We start from the raw sequence: 17,321 nt of genomic DNA, 5'->3' as shown, positions 1-17,321 counted from the left end.
AACTCTTATTAGTGCTGCTTTTGGGGATTTGCAAACATTTAAATGCAAGTAATGGGTTTATAATCTCATGAAGTAATGGGTTCTGTAATCTCGAACTTTATGGGCAGTAGAATCACTCTATCTCTCCAAGTATAGAGACATCTTTTCAAATCAAATATATTCTTAAGTTATAATCATATGGTTGTTTCTTCTTTCGATTTTGTTGTGTTACTCACTAAACAAAGAAGATCAAAAAGGGACGGTGTAACCTCTCTTCCCACAAGCCCCAAAGCATCGATCATTCCCCTGTTTCAAGCAGAGGAAAACAGAGGAGGACCATCATTCGCAGCTATGGCAAAATCACATAGATTCAGAGGAGTCAGACAGAGGCATTGGGGCTCATGGGTCTCAGAAATCAGGAACCCATTACTGTAAGTTCTTCATTAACATAAGAAATGATTGTTATCATTTCATTTCTGTATCTGAATTTGTAAGTTCTTTGCACCCATAGGAAGACCAGGATCTGGTTAGGGACATTTGAGACTGCAGAAGATGCTGCTAGAGCTTATGATGAGGCTGCAATGCTGACATGTGGACCTAATGCAAGGACTAATTTTCCATATGAATCAAACTCATGTAATCCTGGGGTTCTTTCTGCTAGCTTGAGAGCTAAATTACAAAGAAGTTGTACAATTTCGTCACAAGATTCCAAGACAGTGGAGGAGACTCCATTGGTATCAGAAGAGCAGCAGAATACCATGGATGTTGAGTGTATCGAAGAGATGATTGAAGAACTTATTTATTATGGTTCAGTAGAGATCTCTTCCACCTCCTCTAGTTCTTCAGATTGAGTTTGTAGACTGGCATTTTACAGAGGATGGAGAGTGATAACATACCATACAGTGTTCCTCATTTTCTATTAAGGGTGGGTCTGTTTTCATTCAAGGTTCCCCAGATGTCTTTCTTTCTTAGTGTTTTATGTGTTTTGATTTCTTTCTTAGTTCACCCAGGTTTTCTTCTTTGGTCTTATTATGTCTCCAAGGTACACTTGGTAGATGCCGATTGGAGGACCCACAAACTATTAACCATGTGATGACATGTGAATCCATTGAATATTTTTTGTTTTTGTCTTGTGGCAAACCAATTAATAAGGTTTGGTATGATGTGATTTATTCATAAATTTTCCAAAATTAGCACCTATGGTTGGTCTAGGTTGGGCTGTACATGGAGAGAGAACTTTCAGCATGGTCTGGCCCAGCAGCCCAAATTATAGTTTTAGACAAGCTCAGCCCCCAAATCTTACTTGAAATGAATGAGAATGGTCAAAGGTTATAAAGGGTGGCTTTAATTGATTTTCTACTTTTAATCCTCAAATGATCCAATCTTGTCACCATGGAGGGTTTCATACTAATTCAGATCCTCTGCGTCCATGTATCCGGCTGCTGGATGCCTTATTCGTGGTACTCGTAAATTAACCCTGATACCACGAACAAGACATCCAGCAACCGGATGCACTGATGCATTGGATGCCCGGACACAGAGGATCTAGATACGTTTCATACATATATACATATGGTGTGGTCCGGGAGTAAAGTAAATAAAATTTAGCTTCAGGATAGATAGTGACATGACCCCAACACCCAAACACTAATATTGGAGAAGGAAGTTTCTGATAAAACCATAGGATTCTGCTCCTTTGGCAGTTCCATTACGTAAAGGAGAACTTGTGTGGGTGATGGGGACCAAAGACATTGCCATTTAGACAATAAGTAATGGGACCATCTGGGTTTGATTTTGTGCCATTTCTTAAGATTTCCATGCACTGAAATTTTCAATTACAACAAAAGAAAACGTTTCCTACTGAAACCTTTTTTATTTTAATTTTTTGGGGACCATTTGGGTTTGATTTGGTGCCATGTTTTAAGTTATCCATACACTCAAATCTTCAACCACAAGCGGAGAAAACGTCTGTCTTTTTATCAATTTTTTTAGAAAAAATGTCATCTTCTTGAAACTTTCCACATAGCTGTGATGAACACTGGGGAATTTGGGCAACGTGGAAAATATTTCTAAGTCAAGATGATAAATGCATAAGGTGTAAAAAGTTGCATTCAATCACGGTGAATGAAAAAATCTAGTTATTGTAGATTGAACTGTAAATTAAAAGTGAAAACAAAAATACAGTGAACTTGTAAATAAGCTGGTTCAAGCAAACCTTGAGTCCCTAATAAAAGAAAAAAAAAGAAAGTGCATAGAAGAAGGTTAGTTTGAGGATTATATTAAATTCTCATAAGAGTTATTGAGTTGATGAATCCTCATTGTTTCATGAAAAGATTTTTTCTTTAATTAAATATAAAATGCAGGTAGAGACCATGGTTTTATCCTAAAATACAGGAAGAAAAAACAAATCAATTGACATCAGCTGATATGGATACCATTAGAGTGAAAGGATTGAAGAATTCAGAACATGATGAGAGGAGGAGAGGGTGGGAGGACCTCAGAGGACATTTGATAACATAAGTCCAAGAGCCAAGGAGTGGAGTGTGACCAAGACGTCCTACCTGCTACGGACGTGGCCTTCTGAGCTAGGTAGTCAGCCGTACCATTATCTTTCCTGGGAATAAACACAAAATTACATTCCGAAACATATGATTTGAGATGCAAAATATCAGCTACAATCTCTCCCACCAGAATTGGCACTGCTTCAGATGATATGATATGATAGAATAAACACTAGCTGTACCGAGCTAGTGTGACTTGCATGCTGCGCATTTAATGCGTAGCATGTGCAGCGCACGGTCGAGATCGAAATCACGGTCGAGATTTCGATCTCGACCGTCCGTCTCGACACCATCGTGCGCTTCACCGTGTTACGCATTTAATGCGCAGTACTGAAGCACGACCCGTACTAAGCTGGTCTCAACAATAACAGATTTTATGTCTTCTGAAACTGCCTCATGGAGAGCTTCACAAACTGCCATGAGCTCTCCAAGTAAAACTGAATCAATAGCTTAATTCCTTAGTTTCTATTTGGAAAAAAGTGATTGTAGTAGTACTGATTTTGTCATCATTTGCCAACACTATTAGATAAAAAAGGAATTTTTTTTTCTCCTTCCCCTGTACTTGCCCTCTATGCTCTTATTTATCTCTCAAAAGTTTCATTTGATTCTCCAAAAAAAAAAAAGTGAAGTCTTATATCTCTTTTCCCAGGTAATTTAAAATGACTAAATTACTTTCTATTTTGTTCGTTTAGTTGATTAAAACAAAAATTTTTCCCTTTTTTCATTTTCTATAAGAATCCATTATATGTATGATTAGCTTTGTTCTTAATTTTATTTTATTTAATCTTTAGAATTAATTACTATTGCCCCTTATACTATTGCTTAATTACTAAAATGACCATATTCTTTATGATATTACTGTTTCCCTCTTTCAGTTTTATAGGTATTAAAAGACTGTTATGATTGGATGTTTAATATTTATTTTGTTCTTTTAAAATTAAGAAAAAAAAATAATATTATCCTCATTTAGATTTTTTTTTATTTTATGAAATACTAATTTTACACTTGTATTATTGTCATTTCGGATTCAAAAAAAAAAAAATCTATCTAATAATAGAAACTTCTTAAAAGTGATAGTGTCAAATTAGAAAGTAAATAATTATCATTTTTTTATTTCCTTATTTTGAAAACCAGATTTGTTTTCTTTCTTTGCTCTCTATATTTTGATTAGAGAATAAAATCCTTTAATTATGGTTATTTTTTTCTAATTACTCAAAGTAGTAATATAATTAATATAAAGTGTAAATAAATAAAAACCTTAAAGTTTTTTTTGAATTTTTAGATAAATCAAAGATGTCACATCATCACTTAACTAACAGAACTTAACGGCAGAGGGGCATTAGTAATTACCTGAAAATTTTAAGTTTGGATCAGTAATTTAAAAAAGTATAAGAAATAAAATAGTAATCAAACTATATAAGAGGCAATAATAATAATTTCTTTATTTTTTCCTCTCTTTTATAGAAGTTTTTATTTTAATTTTTTTTATTATCTTGTGATAAATTCTTATAAAAAGTTTAAAAATTACATCTAATCAATTATGTGGATGTAAAAAGATAGACACAACCAACTGGGGTTGGTCAAAGTGGTAAGCAGCTTGATTCGCTTAAGCAAGATTTCGGTATCAAAACCTTGTGGATACAAAAAATTTCTGCTGTGAGACTCACCCACTACAGCCAGGTGTGCGACTCGGGTCGAACACCGGATTAGTCAGGACAAAGCCTTGGAAACCAGGATTGGCAACCGAAAGAAAAAAAAAAAAAAAAAAACCAGATACATATGATCCCATTTAATGGATGAAATGGAAAGTGAATCAATATCACTTAGTGAATCATATACTCTATTAGATACCAAAATAAAATTCTCTTTTTATCTGAGAAATTTCCATCTCAAGCTATTTTGGGACCTCAAAGTCCTAATGGAAATTCCCATAATATATATATAAAATGTTAAGATTCAAACAATGAGAAAGTGCCAAAGGAAAAAAGTCTTTACCTACTTTCCACTTGTGGTTGAGGTTGACATTCATATGATGCATTTGCTGACTCTTCTTCCAAACCTCTCCTTTTTCTTTCTTCTACTTTTATTCCCACCCTCACACAACTTGATAGAAATTAGAAAGATATGTTTTACAAGGATTAAGACTCGTTGATCATGTGATTTTGGCCTTGTAAGATTACATTTCTTTCTTTCACACAATCTTTATATTACACGATAATAGTTTTCCATCACTAGAATTCAACTCTTGTCGATCTCTTTGCTTCCACCCTTTTTTGCAATCGCTTATTATCTTATGTATCAGAATCGAACTATATATGTATGTATGAGTCTAAATTGACAGCGATTTTCGCAAGAGGCTCACTTGTTTTAGAGTTTTTAATCCTTGTCTATATCAATTGACATAACCCCTCCTAAAAGTCTTTATTAGTACCCAAATTATGTCAAGCCTTTTTCCTACCCTAAGTCATTTTCTTTGATTTGTTGGAAAAAGGATAACCATCATAACACGAAAAAAATTACATAGTAAAACCTTAAAAATGTAGATAAAAGATGTAGCATTGCATTAGACTTCTACTATTACGGAGAAAAAATAATCTTATCCTTGTTTGTCAAAGCGTAATCTTTACCATGCAAAATTATGAAAACTATAAATTATTCCTTGTATCTAATCTAATCTTTCTTTTATATCCATCCAAATCACATCTTTGTCTAGAAAATGACCATATATTAAAAAACCCTCTTGCCTATCCTTAAGAATCTTTCTTTTTGAAGTGGGGGAATATGTTACACTAGGTAGAACTAAAGCATTGGTGTACAACAGAATAAGATATAAAGGGTGCCAGGAGGAGCACTAATGCATAGTAGAAGAGTTAGATCTTGATTTCTTTTATTGGTTTAATCATATTTGATTGATTCCCTTCACAACCCTTTTCTCATTCTTTTCTTATGTGCATTATTATTAGGTCAAAAGGGCATTCAACTCACTTGGACCAATGGACCATGGCCTTCCTCACCAGTTCTCATCACTAGATCATACAGAAGTATACATAATATATATATGGTGGATGAGTAAGAATTTTATTGAACATGACATCATCTATAGATTCATAGCCCCTTTCTAGTATTATTGGTCCATGTGCTTAACAACATATGTAGCTCATATTATTGGAAAATGTTCTGTCAAGTCACTACCCATTCAAACCATAATGTATGTCCATGGTATCAGAAAATTTCAAAATCAATATTTTGAAAAAAGAAATAAAATATGTTTGGCACAAAGACTGTAACATATACATAAGAATTGTAGAATAGAAGTTAGGTAGAAGTCCTGATAAACTCCTCACATGGTGATGGGTGGGTTGAGATTTGAGAGTTGGGTAAGGTTGGATAGAAAAGAGGGGGCAAGACAAGGATATTGAGAAAAATATGTTTAGTATAATTTAATCCGCCTATAATTATGTACAAACACAATCATGTATAAAAGTTATGTTAAAAAAATATATATATGTATAATTAACATTTTTAGTTGCATAAAAGCATATTGTTAATTGGATTTCTACTATGAAACAAGTAGAAATGACAAATAACAAAAATTGTTTGGTTGGATTCAACTATAAACCTACCAGTAAAGCTTTTTTATGAGCAAAACCAACAGGTGCTATCGTTGGTATGTAGTTTGCCTCATCAATGAACCAACTGATTTGCCTTCTTGTGTTTCTCATGTCTGGTTTTGCTTTTTCTTTTTTACATTAAAAGTATAACTTAGGTACAGAAGGACTAAAAGCATTAGATTAAAAAATTGCTAGAATAAAGCCTTATAATTAGGTTATAGATAAAGTCATTAATATTCCTCTAGAAGGGTCTTTTCCTTATAAAAAGGAGGGGTATTTAGCTTAAATTTTGAATTTGAGGTATCTTGTTTAACACTAAATCAATTAAGCTCTTGATGCATACCTACTCTATTGATGCTTCTATCTCAATTTACTGAGGTTAAATAAATTTTAAAGGTAAAATAATGGGTATAAATGTTATCTCTATTCAAAAAAATAAATCTTCAATCCCTATTTATTCTCCCCTCTCTTCTCTCTCACATCTTTTCTTCTTATTTATTCTCCTTTCTATAAACGTGGTTTAAGGGAAATTTTTGAAAAAAAATATATTATTAAATATTCAAAATGTCATTTCTAATGGAAATTAACTCATCAATCCTATTTATTCTCTTATATCTCCTCTCTTCTCTCTCTTCTTTTCTTCTTATTTATTCTCTTCGGTTTCTTGTTTATTTATTTTTTCTCTTTTACTTATATTTTTTATATTATTTTTTATTTGATTTTATATTCTTTCTTTTTGTATTTCTTTTGTAATTTTTATTATTTGATTTTATATTGTAAATAAAATGTTATAATTGTAAGGTAACTAAGACTAACCACCATTGGTTTGTATTTTTTATCTAATTTTTTTTTTGTTTACAAATCTTTTAGGGTTAAAGTCACGTGTATTTTTTTTTAACTAATGCTTTAATTTACCTTGTTGAAAAAAAAAATACCATTATTAATAATTTACTTACTTATTTTTTGTCAAATATATGTGGGCCCTACATAATATATGTAGGTGCATTTTTTAATATAATAAGATAATTTATAGGTGTGACCATAATGGGTCTTATAAGGGCCACACAATATGTGTAGCGAAAAAATATTGATGCTTCTCCAATCTGAACTTTTATTATTCGGCCCCCCACTATTGAATCCTGAATTATAATATTGTCCGTCATTAATGTGTGGATGACTCTTTCTCTCAATATTGTAGCTCTTAGATGTCCATGGGTTATCAATGATGATTGGGGTGGAATGGTGGAGCTATCCTTTTCTTTACTTTTTGCCTCTGGATGAACAGAAAAGCTCTTGTTGACATAATCAAAACAGAAGATTGGTCAATGGGGAGGTAGGCAGAGAGTTTGTATCAAAATGAAAGAAATGAAAAGCAATGAGGAACACTAGAGAGTTGGTGTATGAACAAGGAGAAATAATTCTACTTAGAAAAGGGTTTCTTAATAGAATTGGTTTCCACAATTGAATTGCAAGAAAATGAGATTGAAATGACCCCAAGAAATAGAAAAACATATGCAACTAGGGTAGGTTTTTTTTATTCTTCTAAGTCAACCAAGGAAGGGTTGAACCGGGTGTGGATACAAATAAGGGTGGATTCTGAATGAGGTGTCACTGATCTGAGTGAGAGTTGAAAATCACAACTTCCATTGCCATATTTTGTCATTTTGTGAGATTATTTTATCTTAATTATTTAATCACCGTTTAAGGTCACTAACATGGGTTCAATTATTTACTTAATTATCATAATTATTATTATTATAAGTTTTTTAATTTCTAATTCAATTATGATAACTCCCATGTAGATAATATTTTTCTCACATTACTAACTTAATTTTGGATAGAAATCTTTCTCGCTTCGTTAATGACTTTAATTTTGTCAGCGTTCATCTTCAACTTTGTTACATAAGTCATGGTTGCACCCAACCACTCTCCTTAACATCACAGTCACTTAAATGACGCAGTAGTAGTAGACAAGAAAATTAAGCACAACAAGATAAATAACTTCCGATCGAGGGTTGTCTAGATATACCCTGAACGAGGTAAGCCGCCCGCCCGTCTTCATATTCCGAGCTTAAAGATCAAAACTTGATCATATCTTCGGATTAACATATGAGGTCATGAATTATTTGATCATTTAACTAGTAAGAAAATGATTGATTTAGATTACGAGAAAGATGAAAATCAATTGGTTTAGAGGATTATAATGGACTATAACACACATACATGACCATGCACCTAGTGATGCCATGGCGTAAAGGAAAAGTATGCTAGTTCCTTATCCTCATGACATAATCTTTGAATATTAAAAAGGTAGATGTCAAAATTATCCAAATGTAGTAGTTATTTTGTTATTTTCTCTCTATGTGGAGATGGAAGACTTTGCATTAAATTCAGTGGCTGCAAAGAAATTTTTTTAAAATTTTTTTATTTAAAATCTAAAATGATTTTCAAACGTGTGGAAATAGTCTTTGTAGCTCAACAACAATCAAGTGGCAGCATCACAAATAAAACTTAACTAATCTTAAATTGTATTTACCAAAAAAATAAATCTTAAATTTTTTATTAAATTATATGAAAGCTATTTGATGAATGAAATAAATATGCATGATGAAATTTCATGAATTTTTTCAAATAAAAAATAAATAAATTTCATATTAGTCTTTTTTTGAAAAGTGAACCATTTAAGTAGTAAAAAAATTATATTTTTTATTTGAGATAATGTTAACAAAGTTCACTAGAAGGACATGTAGATGGTTCTACTATATTAAATAATATTGTTGAACTGTTGAACAAAACCTTATAATGATATTAAAATTGTCAAAACCATACTTTGACTTGAACTAATAACAATAATGATTTTTAAATTATAAAATTTTACTTAGAAAATCTGAATTTAGTGTCGGGTACTTAATTAGACCAGAAATAGATAGAAATGATGAAATTAATTGGAAATTAAAAGATATAAATCCAAGTTATTCCAATTTCAAGTTTTGTTGAAATTTCTTTATTGCTTTTTTTATGTTGAAGAAAAATTCTCGTTGTCTGTTTGGTTACATGAATCCACAGATTTCAAATATCTGGATTTATGAATATGAGAATTATACCCGTTTGGTTGTAAAAATCTCTAGATTTATGAAATCTAAAGATGACATTTTTACACTAAAAACGTAAGATTTATGGGTAAATGATGAAATCCAGAAATTTCAAAAAAGTAATACAGTTGAGCATTTAGGTCGATCAAATAGTTTTTTAAGATGAATCCACAGATTTCATTCCACAACAAAATATTTAATTTTATAAATTATGACTCCATAGATTTGAAATCTTCAAACTCATGTAACCAAATAAATATTTCCTACAAAACTTAATTTTAATTAATGCAAAATTAATATTTGAAAATTTAAAAATGATTCCTTCAAAATTTTTAGTAAATGATTCTCAAAGAGAGCTAAAAGGATGTGCTGATGAACAGGTTTAATGAAATTTACAACCGTTGGATCGAGATTTCAGTCGAAATTCAACCGCTGCTGTTTCAAGTTGAACAGTTCAACACATTTTAACAATTCCAAGCTAGAAAGAAGGCCCATGAAAGCCACAAACCACCATTATCGCTAATACTGTTCATATTTCTAGGGTTGGTAGACCACTATTTTAATGGAGGGTGATTTCCATCAAAATTAAAGTCAAACCCTCCACATTAAAAATTATCTTCATTTTCCACCCTCACTAAACAATTGAACTTCTCCCTAACAGGCCAAAACCCCTTGCCTTTAAAACGGATCAAGTACGACGATTCTGTACGGAAATTAATTATAAGCAAATATCTCTCTCTTTCGTATGTTTAATTTAATTCAGGTTTACCCCAAAAACCTCTTTTACGTAATTAAATGGAAATTGCATATATGTTCCTTAGGTTTTTATACTATTGTGTTTACATCCTTATAAAATTTATAACATTACAAAAATCCCCTAACTTTCTTAGTTTTAGATAATAAAGATATATTTACTTAGATTCGGTTGACTGAGAGGCTTTAGAAGCACGATCAACAATTTCTTAAAATTTTTTATTTTCAAGGTGAAAACCAGTCTTTAGGGAAGTTTATTTGGAAAGGAGGAAGGCAAGGGAGTTTTGAATAAATATAGATAAATACGGAGAGCTCTATAACATTTCTCATATAAATAAATAGATTGAAAATTTTATCTATTTTTGTAAGGAAATGGATTGAAATCTAATTTTGAAGATTCGAATGTGAGGCCCACCATGAGCATTACAGAGTAGGTGATATATGTATATATATATTTTTTTTGATGAGAGAAGGAAAAGGTTATGCCACGCTGATGGGCCCACCACAATTTAATTGGAAGAGAAAAAGAGAGTTTTAGGTAATTAGTTTATGCTGGAGAATAGAAGAGATGATGGGAGACAGAGCGAATGGATCCAATTATCATTTTGGACGGCGTAGGAAAAACCGTAGGATTATACAACCCGTGAGAAGCAACTTCGTGATTGGTTCTCTCCCCCTGGCTGGGACCCACACCACCCCGGGCTTCTTGGTTCTCTGGTGGGAGTGGGACCCACGGATATGGGGTAGTCAATATCGACGACACCTACCTGTGTGGTTTTTTGAGAGGTATAAGAAAGAGAGGCCCTCGAAACCCCCAGCCTCTCTCATTCTCATTCTTCTTCTTCTTCTTCTTCTTCTTTGATGCTTTGCTTCGTTCTTTTAACGAGACGAGGTTTCTCATCGGCCATGGCCGCTTGCTTCTTCTTCTTCTTTCCTTTCTTTTTGACGATTTAGGGTTATGCTTTTAGGTTTTGAGTCTCAGTGTCTTTTTGAGTTCTATATTGACTGTTAGAGTTCTTTTTCTACTGCCGACGGAGAAGATGGGAGGAATCAACTTGGACGAAATTAAGAACGAGAATGTTGATCTGGTAAAGAGTTCGTTCTTCCTAGTATATTAATTCACTGCATAATATCGTTTTGTTCTTGTTGCTTTTTCGGTGGTCTGAGATCTTAAATGAGATTTTTAGGAGCTAATTTGAGTTTTAAATGTTTTAGTTTCAGCATAAAGCAAGATTCGTTGAATTTGTTCATTGTTTAATATTTGTTTTAGTTTTTCTGAATTATTTGATACATCGGACTGAGAATTTGGGTTACCGATCGGCTCTGCAGTTGTTTTCCGGCTCCGACTTGTTTGACTTGAAGTATGAACGATTGAGTAATTTTCGTATTTTTTCTGCTTCGGTTCATTCTTTTAAGTATCTGGAAATGGAAATTTTAATCTCTCTCGCTACCAAAGTTCAGACTAAATTCATTGGCCTTCAAATACTCCAGTACTGATTTATTAACTTTTATTTTGCTATTCTCCGTGACGATCTGCTTTCTTTTTTTATTCGAGATTGGATCAGATCGTAATCGAAGATTCTTTTCCAATTTTTCCAACGATCAAGTTGGAAAACGAAGACTGATAAATTAGTCAAATAGATATTTTACCCGTTATTTCTGCCGTTTCATCGGGAGCGTACCGTCTTCAGCGTTGGTTATTATCTGGACCTGTTAATCTGCAGGATTTCTCGTTTCCTACTTAAATTCGAAGTCGCTTTGACTTGAGCATGGCTACTGTTCCTTTTTTTTTCTTTTTTTTTCGCAATAAATAAATAAACATAAGTCTGTTGGTTCAGTTGGTTTATTTTTTTTCCGATGAGTACTGAAAGACTCACCTGATTTCACAATACGGATCCAGAATTCTAGGCTGGTTTTCCCCAGTTGACGAAATAGCCCTGATTAAAATAATTTTTTACGCTTCGTTTGAGGAGTAACTGATTTATATTGTTTGTTTTGGGCTTCTACTCTGTACTTCATTTAATCCGTGGTCCTTCAACCCTTTCTCGTTTTCACGCTTGATTGTATATATTGGTAATTTGTCAATTCAATTTGTGCTTTTTCATTATGGTTAAATATTTGCTGAAAAAAGGCAAAATAACAACCTAATGTGACGAAAGTACCCTTTTTTTCTTACCCAACAGAAAAAAATACTACCTTTTAGAAAATTGTGTTTATTCGGTCGAACCTCTTTCTCCGTTACCGAATCTGAAAGAAGATTTACGCTACCTGCTTGGAGTGTGGTCGGAGTTGTGTTTGGTGCTTAAGGGGTTTCTTCACCTACTACGATTTTTTTTTTGTTGCTAAAACCCCAGCTGAGTTTGGTCTTTTGCTTGGTTTTTGCTTTAGTGTAGAGCGTACTGAGTTTGGTGTTCCTCTGTTCAGGAAAAAGTTCCAATCGAGGAAGTGTTCGAATCATTGAAATGTTCAAGGGAGGGTCTGTCGTCCGAGGAAGGAGCCCAGCGGGTTCAGATATTCGGCCCCAACAAGCTAGAAGAGAAAAGCGAGAGCAAATTTCTCAAATTTCTGGGGTTTATGTGGAACCCTCTGTCATGGGTCATGGAAGCTGCTGCTATAATGGCTATTGCTTTAGCAAACGGTGGTGGTCAACCCCCAGATTGGCAGGATTTCGTGGGTATCGTTGTCCTTCTGGTGATCAACTCCACCATTAGTTTCATCGAGGAAAACAACGCCGGTAACGCTGCAGCAGCTCTGATGGCTAATCTTGCCCCCAAAACTAAGGTAACTATACGAACCGGAACATGTCATATCCCTGAATTATTTCCATTTTTGCTAAATTTATGTGTAACTTGTTGCAGGTGCTTAGAGATGGCCGATGGAGTGAACAAGAAGCTGCCATTCTGGTTCCTGGAGACATTATCAGCATCAAATTGGGAGATATCGTCCCTGCTGATGCTCGCCTTCTAGAAGGTGATGCTTTGAAGATTGATCAGTCTGCTTTAACTGGAGAATCCCTTCCTGTCACAAAGAACCCATACGATGAGGTGTTCTCCGGTTCAACTTGCAAACAAGGAGAAATCGAAGCTATTGTCATTGCTACTGGTGTTCACACTTTCTTTGGAAAGGCAGCCCATTTGGTTGACAGCACCAACCAAGTTGGTCACTTTCAGAAGGTTTTGACTGCCATTGGTAATTTCTGCATAGTTTCGATCGCGCTTGGTATAGTCATCGAGATCATTGTCATGTATCCAATTCAGCACAGGCCATACCGGAGTGGAATTAACAACCTCCTGGTTCTGTTGATTGGTGGTATACCCATTGCTATGCCCACTGTGCTTTCAGTTACCATGGCTATTGGCTCGCACAGGCTTTCTCAACAAGGTGCCATTACCAAGAGAATGACTGCCATTGAAGAGATGGCTGGTATGGACGTCCTGTGCAGTGACAAAACTGGTACCCTGACTCTTAACAAATTAACTGTTGACAAGAATCTCATCGAGGTGTTTGCAAAGGGTGTGGAGAAGGATCACGTGATCTTGTTGGCTGCTCGGGCTTCGAGGACTGAAAATCAAGATGCAATTGATGCTGCCATTGTTAACACCCTTGCAGATCCGAAGGAGGTATGGTTTTCCCCCTCTTACCTCTTTCTTAGCTTACATTTGAATGGGTTAATTCATTAACTAGTTCTTCTGCTGGTATATATTGCATTTGGGGCAGGCTCGAGCTGGCATTAGGGAAGTTCATTTCTTCCCGTTCAACCCTGTTGACAAGAGGACTGCTTTGACCTACATTGACTCTGACGGTAACTGGCACCGGGCCAGCAAAGGTGCCCCTGAGCAGGTAACTTTGTTTTTACATCGTCTTTGGATTAGTGACTGTAGATCATAATATTGTTGAATGGTTTTTCACTCTTTGATTTATTTCTGAAAACAGATATTGACCCTTTGCAATGCTAAGGAGGACCTTAAGAAGAAGGTTCATTCCGTTATTGATAAGTATGCCGAGCGTGGGCTTAGATCATTGGCTGTTGCTAGGCAGGTGAGTAGCTTTAAGTTCAGTATATATTCTTAAAGTGAATTGATTAGTGTTGGGCCAGGCCTCGGTACAACAATTGGTGGACCACAGTTGTAGCCTGAGGTCAATGTAAACAAAATGGGGTTAAGGCTGCATAGGAAGATCCAGACCCCCTGGACTTTGCTTGTGAGGAAGCCTTTGGCACTAGGTTCACCCTTTTCTTAAACCCCACTTCAAGAAATTGAAATCCCCCCTCATGTCTTTTTGCATTGTTATTTGTTTGCAGGAAGTGCCAGAGAAAAACAAGGACAGTCCAGGGAGCCCATGGCAGTTTGTTGGGTTGTTGGCACTCTTTGATCCCCCAAGGCATGATAGTGCAGAAACTATCCGCAGGGCTCTTCACCTTGGTGTGAATGTTAAGATGATTACTGGTAAGTAGGATCTTCTTTTTCCTGTTATTGTTGAACCCCTTAATGCATGGCTTGTTTTCATCATATCATTATTTCAACTCTAGGTGATCAACTTGCTATTGCAAAGGAGACTGGGAGGAGGCTTGGAATGGGAAGTAACATGTATCCTTCGTCCTCACTGCTTGGTGACCACAAGGATCAAAGCATTGCCTCTCTTCCTGTAGATGAGTTGATTGAGAAAGCTGATGGTTTTGCTGGAGTATTTCCAGGTTGGGCCTTTAATGCTGCTGCCTACTACATTGAGCTATTGGTCTTTTCCTTCCTCATAATGATCATAAATATTGGCTGTAACACCTCTTCATCCTTTTGTTGTAGAGCACAAGTATGAAATTGTGAAGAAGTTGCAGGAGAAGAAGCATATTTGTGGTATGACTGGAGATGGTGTTAATGATGCCCCTGCTTTGAAAAAGGCTGATATTGGAATTGCTGTTGCTGATGCCACTGATGCTGCTAGAAGTGCGTCTGACATTGTTCTGACTGAACCTGGTCTGAGTGTTATTATCAGTGCAGTGCTGACAAGCAGAGCAATTTTCCAAAGGATGAAGAACTACACTGTTAGTTTCTGGCATCTTCTTACTTTTTCTGTGTGCCAACTTATTCTCCCTAGCAGAGACTGATTCATTTATTTTTAATCTCTTGTAGATTTATGCAGTTTCAATCACAATTCGTATTGTGGTAAGTTTATCAAATTTCGGTTAATTGATCTTTTTGGCCTTAGTATTTTGCAGGATGGTTACTAATTGAACTGTTTGCCTGCTTCTGTTTGTGTAGTTGGGTTTCTTACTTATTGCGTTGATTTGGAAGTTTGACTTCTCTCCCTTCATGGTTTTGATCATTGCCATTCTAAATGATGGTGAGATTTCGACAGTCTTCTTGGTTGTTCAATAATCTTTCATTATTCTAATTATGAAGCTGATCTATTTTTGTATTTTATCATTAGGTACAATCATGACAATCTCTAAGGATCGGGTTACACCATCTCCAATGCCTGACAGTTGGAAGCTGAAGGAAATATTTGCAACTGGAGTTGCTTTTGGAACTTATTTGGCATTGATGACTGTGTTATTTTTCTGGTTGATGAGCAGAACAACGTTCTTTGAGGTAAGAAATCCTTTTTCGCCTTCTATGGAGTTGTAGATTAATTTTTTCCTCCATGCATATTAATTTTAGAGCTCACTTTTCTTTCTGATCTTGATAATGCAGTCAAACTTTGGTGTCAGAAAACTAAGTGATTCAAATGATGAGATGATGGCTGCCTTGTATCTACAAGTCAGTATTATTAGCCAGGCCCTCATTTTCGTTACCCGGTCTCGTAGCTGGTCCTATGTTGAACGCCCTGGATTGCTCTTAGTGGGCGCTTTTATGATTGCTCAGCTGGTAAGAGCCATTTTCATAAGCTACTCTTAAACTGTTAGCTTTATCTACTCCCCACAACTTAATTATAGATGCTTCTGTTTGCTCTATGCTAAACCTATCTGATGTTCTCAGGTTGCAACTCTAATAGCTGTGTACGCCAACTGGGGTTTTGCATTCATCAAGGGTTGCGGCTGGGGTTGGGCTGGAGTCATCTGGCTTTACAGTGTCGTATTCTATATCCCACTCGACTTCATCAAGTTTGCAATCCGTTATGTCCTCAGTGGAAAGGCGTGGGTTAACTTGTTCGAGAGCAAGGTATCTTACTTATCTGTTGAGCTAGGGTCCCCCAAGTATGTGGCTTGGATTGGAATCTCAAGCGAGTACCTGAATATCTTACACCTCACAGATCAGGTGTAAGACCACCTCATTATTGGGAAGGGATTTCTCTGACAATTTGGTGCCACTCATCCAAAGATAGTTAGGGGTCGACTTGGAGATTCCTTTCCAAATTGGACTACTTGGAGGAACATTTTCCTTGTCTTTACGTTTTCCTCCCTTTTGGTGATCTGTTTCACCTTGATTAATTGCTTTTCCTTTTTCCTTGAATGACAGACTGCCTTCACAACCAAGAAGGATTACGGCAAAGGTGAAAGAGAAGCACAATGGGCTCTTGCTCAGAGGACACTTCATGGGCTCCAACCTCCAGAAACCTCCAACCTCTTTGCTGACAAGAGCACCTTCAGCGAACTCTCCGAGATTGCTGAGCAAGCCAAGAGACGAGCTGAAGTTGCTAGACTTCGTGAACTGCTCACACTCAAGGGTCATGTTGAGTCGGTGGTGAAATTGAAGGGTCTTGACATTGATACAATTCAACAGCACTATACAGTTTGAGTTAAAAGAGTATAAGAGGAGTGGTCGGGTCTATTGAAAAATATATTGACAGGAAGGAGAGTGAAGGCCTGATTGCTACATCCTTTCCTAGATAGAGAAAAATGTCCGTGGACTTTTTTCATGTCAGTCTCTTTTTTTTCTTCTTCTTCTTTTCTTTTCATTCTTGACATTGTGAGTGCGCAGGAGAGAGTAGCTGTCTTGTTTCTAACTGATGTTGAGAGTAAAATCTCTCTCGGCTGGAGAAGCAACTAAAGGTGGTGTTTGTTTTTCATTTTTCGTCTTTAGATTAGGTTAGTTCTTAAGTTAGTGATGCAACATACGCTTATGTATTGTGACAATAAGGGATTAGTTGCAGAAGGTGAAACACCTAGGAGCTCATGTAGTAGGATAAACTGGTGGGGTGAAAGTGTTATTTTTACCGATAGGATTGATGCCTCCATGAGATTTGATGGTTATTTGCTACGATTGTAAATGGATGGTTGAAATTTGGTAATTATTTTCCGAATTCTCATAAAAGGAAAATTTCGTTTGGATTAATTTATTTAAAAAAACGATTAGTTTTCATATGAACCCCTAGGGGTTTGACCTAAGTCA

General features: G+C 35.4%; 2 protein-coding genes across 2 annotated transcripts; both read left to right on the top strand.

Annotated features, from left to right (window-relative positions):
- Nucleotides 1-223: 223 nt before the first annotated feature.
- Nucleotides 224-981, top strand: LOC149009619 (ethylene-responsive transcription factor ERF003-like). Its single transcript, XM_089164295.1, has 2 exons — nucleotides 224-410; nucleotides 491-981. The coding sequence occupies exons 1-2, from the start codon at nucleotides 331-333 to the stop codon at nucleotides 828-830; spliced, it is 420 nt and encodes a 139-aa protein (XP_089020421.1). The 5' UTR covers nucleotides 224-330; the 3' UTR covers nucleotides 831-981.
- A 9,825-nt stretch (nucleotides 982-10,806) lies between these two features.
- Nucleotides 10,807-17,151, top strand: LOC149009618 (plasma membrane ATPase). The gene is made up of 14 exons (XM_089164002.1): nucleotides 10,807-11,084; nucleotides 12,421-12,777; nucleotides 12,855-13,616; nucleotides 13,714-13,836; nucleotides 13,930-14,034; nucleotides 14,297-14,441; nucleotides 14,525-14,689; nucleotides 14,796-15,034; nucleotides 15,123-15,155; nucleotides 15,252-15,333; nucleotides 15,421-15,581; nucleotides 15,684-15,857; nucleotides 15,969-16,151; nucleotides 16,449-17,151. The coding sequence occupies exons 1-14, from the start codon at nucleotides 11,037-11,039 to the stop codon at nucleotides 16,725-16,727; spliced, it is 2,856 nt and encodes a 951-aa protein (XP_089020128.1). The 5' UTR covers nucleotides 10,807-11,036; the 3' UTR covers nucleotides 16,728-17,151.
- Nucleotides 17,152-17,321: the final 170 nt, after the last annotated feature.

Source organism: Hakea prostrata, chromosome 7, assembly GCF_041222555.1.
Source record: "Hakea prostrata isolate BN-2017 chromosome 7, UWA_Hpros_2, whole genome shotgun sequence".
In the NCBI taxonomy this organism is placed as follows: Eukaryota; Viridiplantae; Streptophyta; class Magnoliopsida; order Proteales; family Proteaceae; genus Hakea; species Hakea prostrata.
This window is presented reverse-complemented; position numbering and strand designations above follow the sequence as displayed.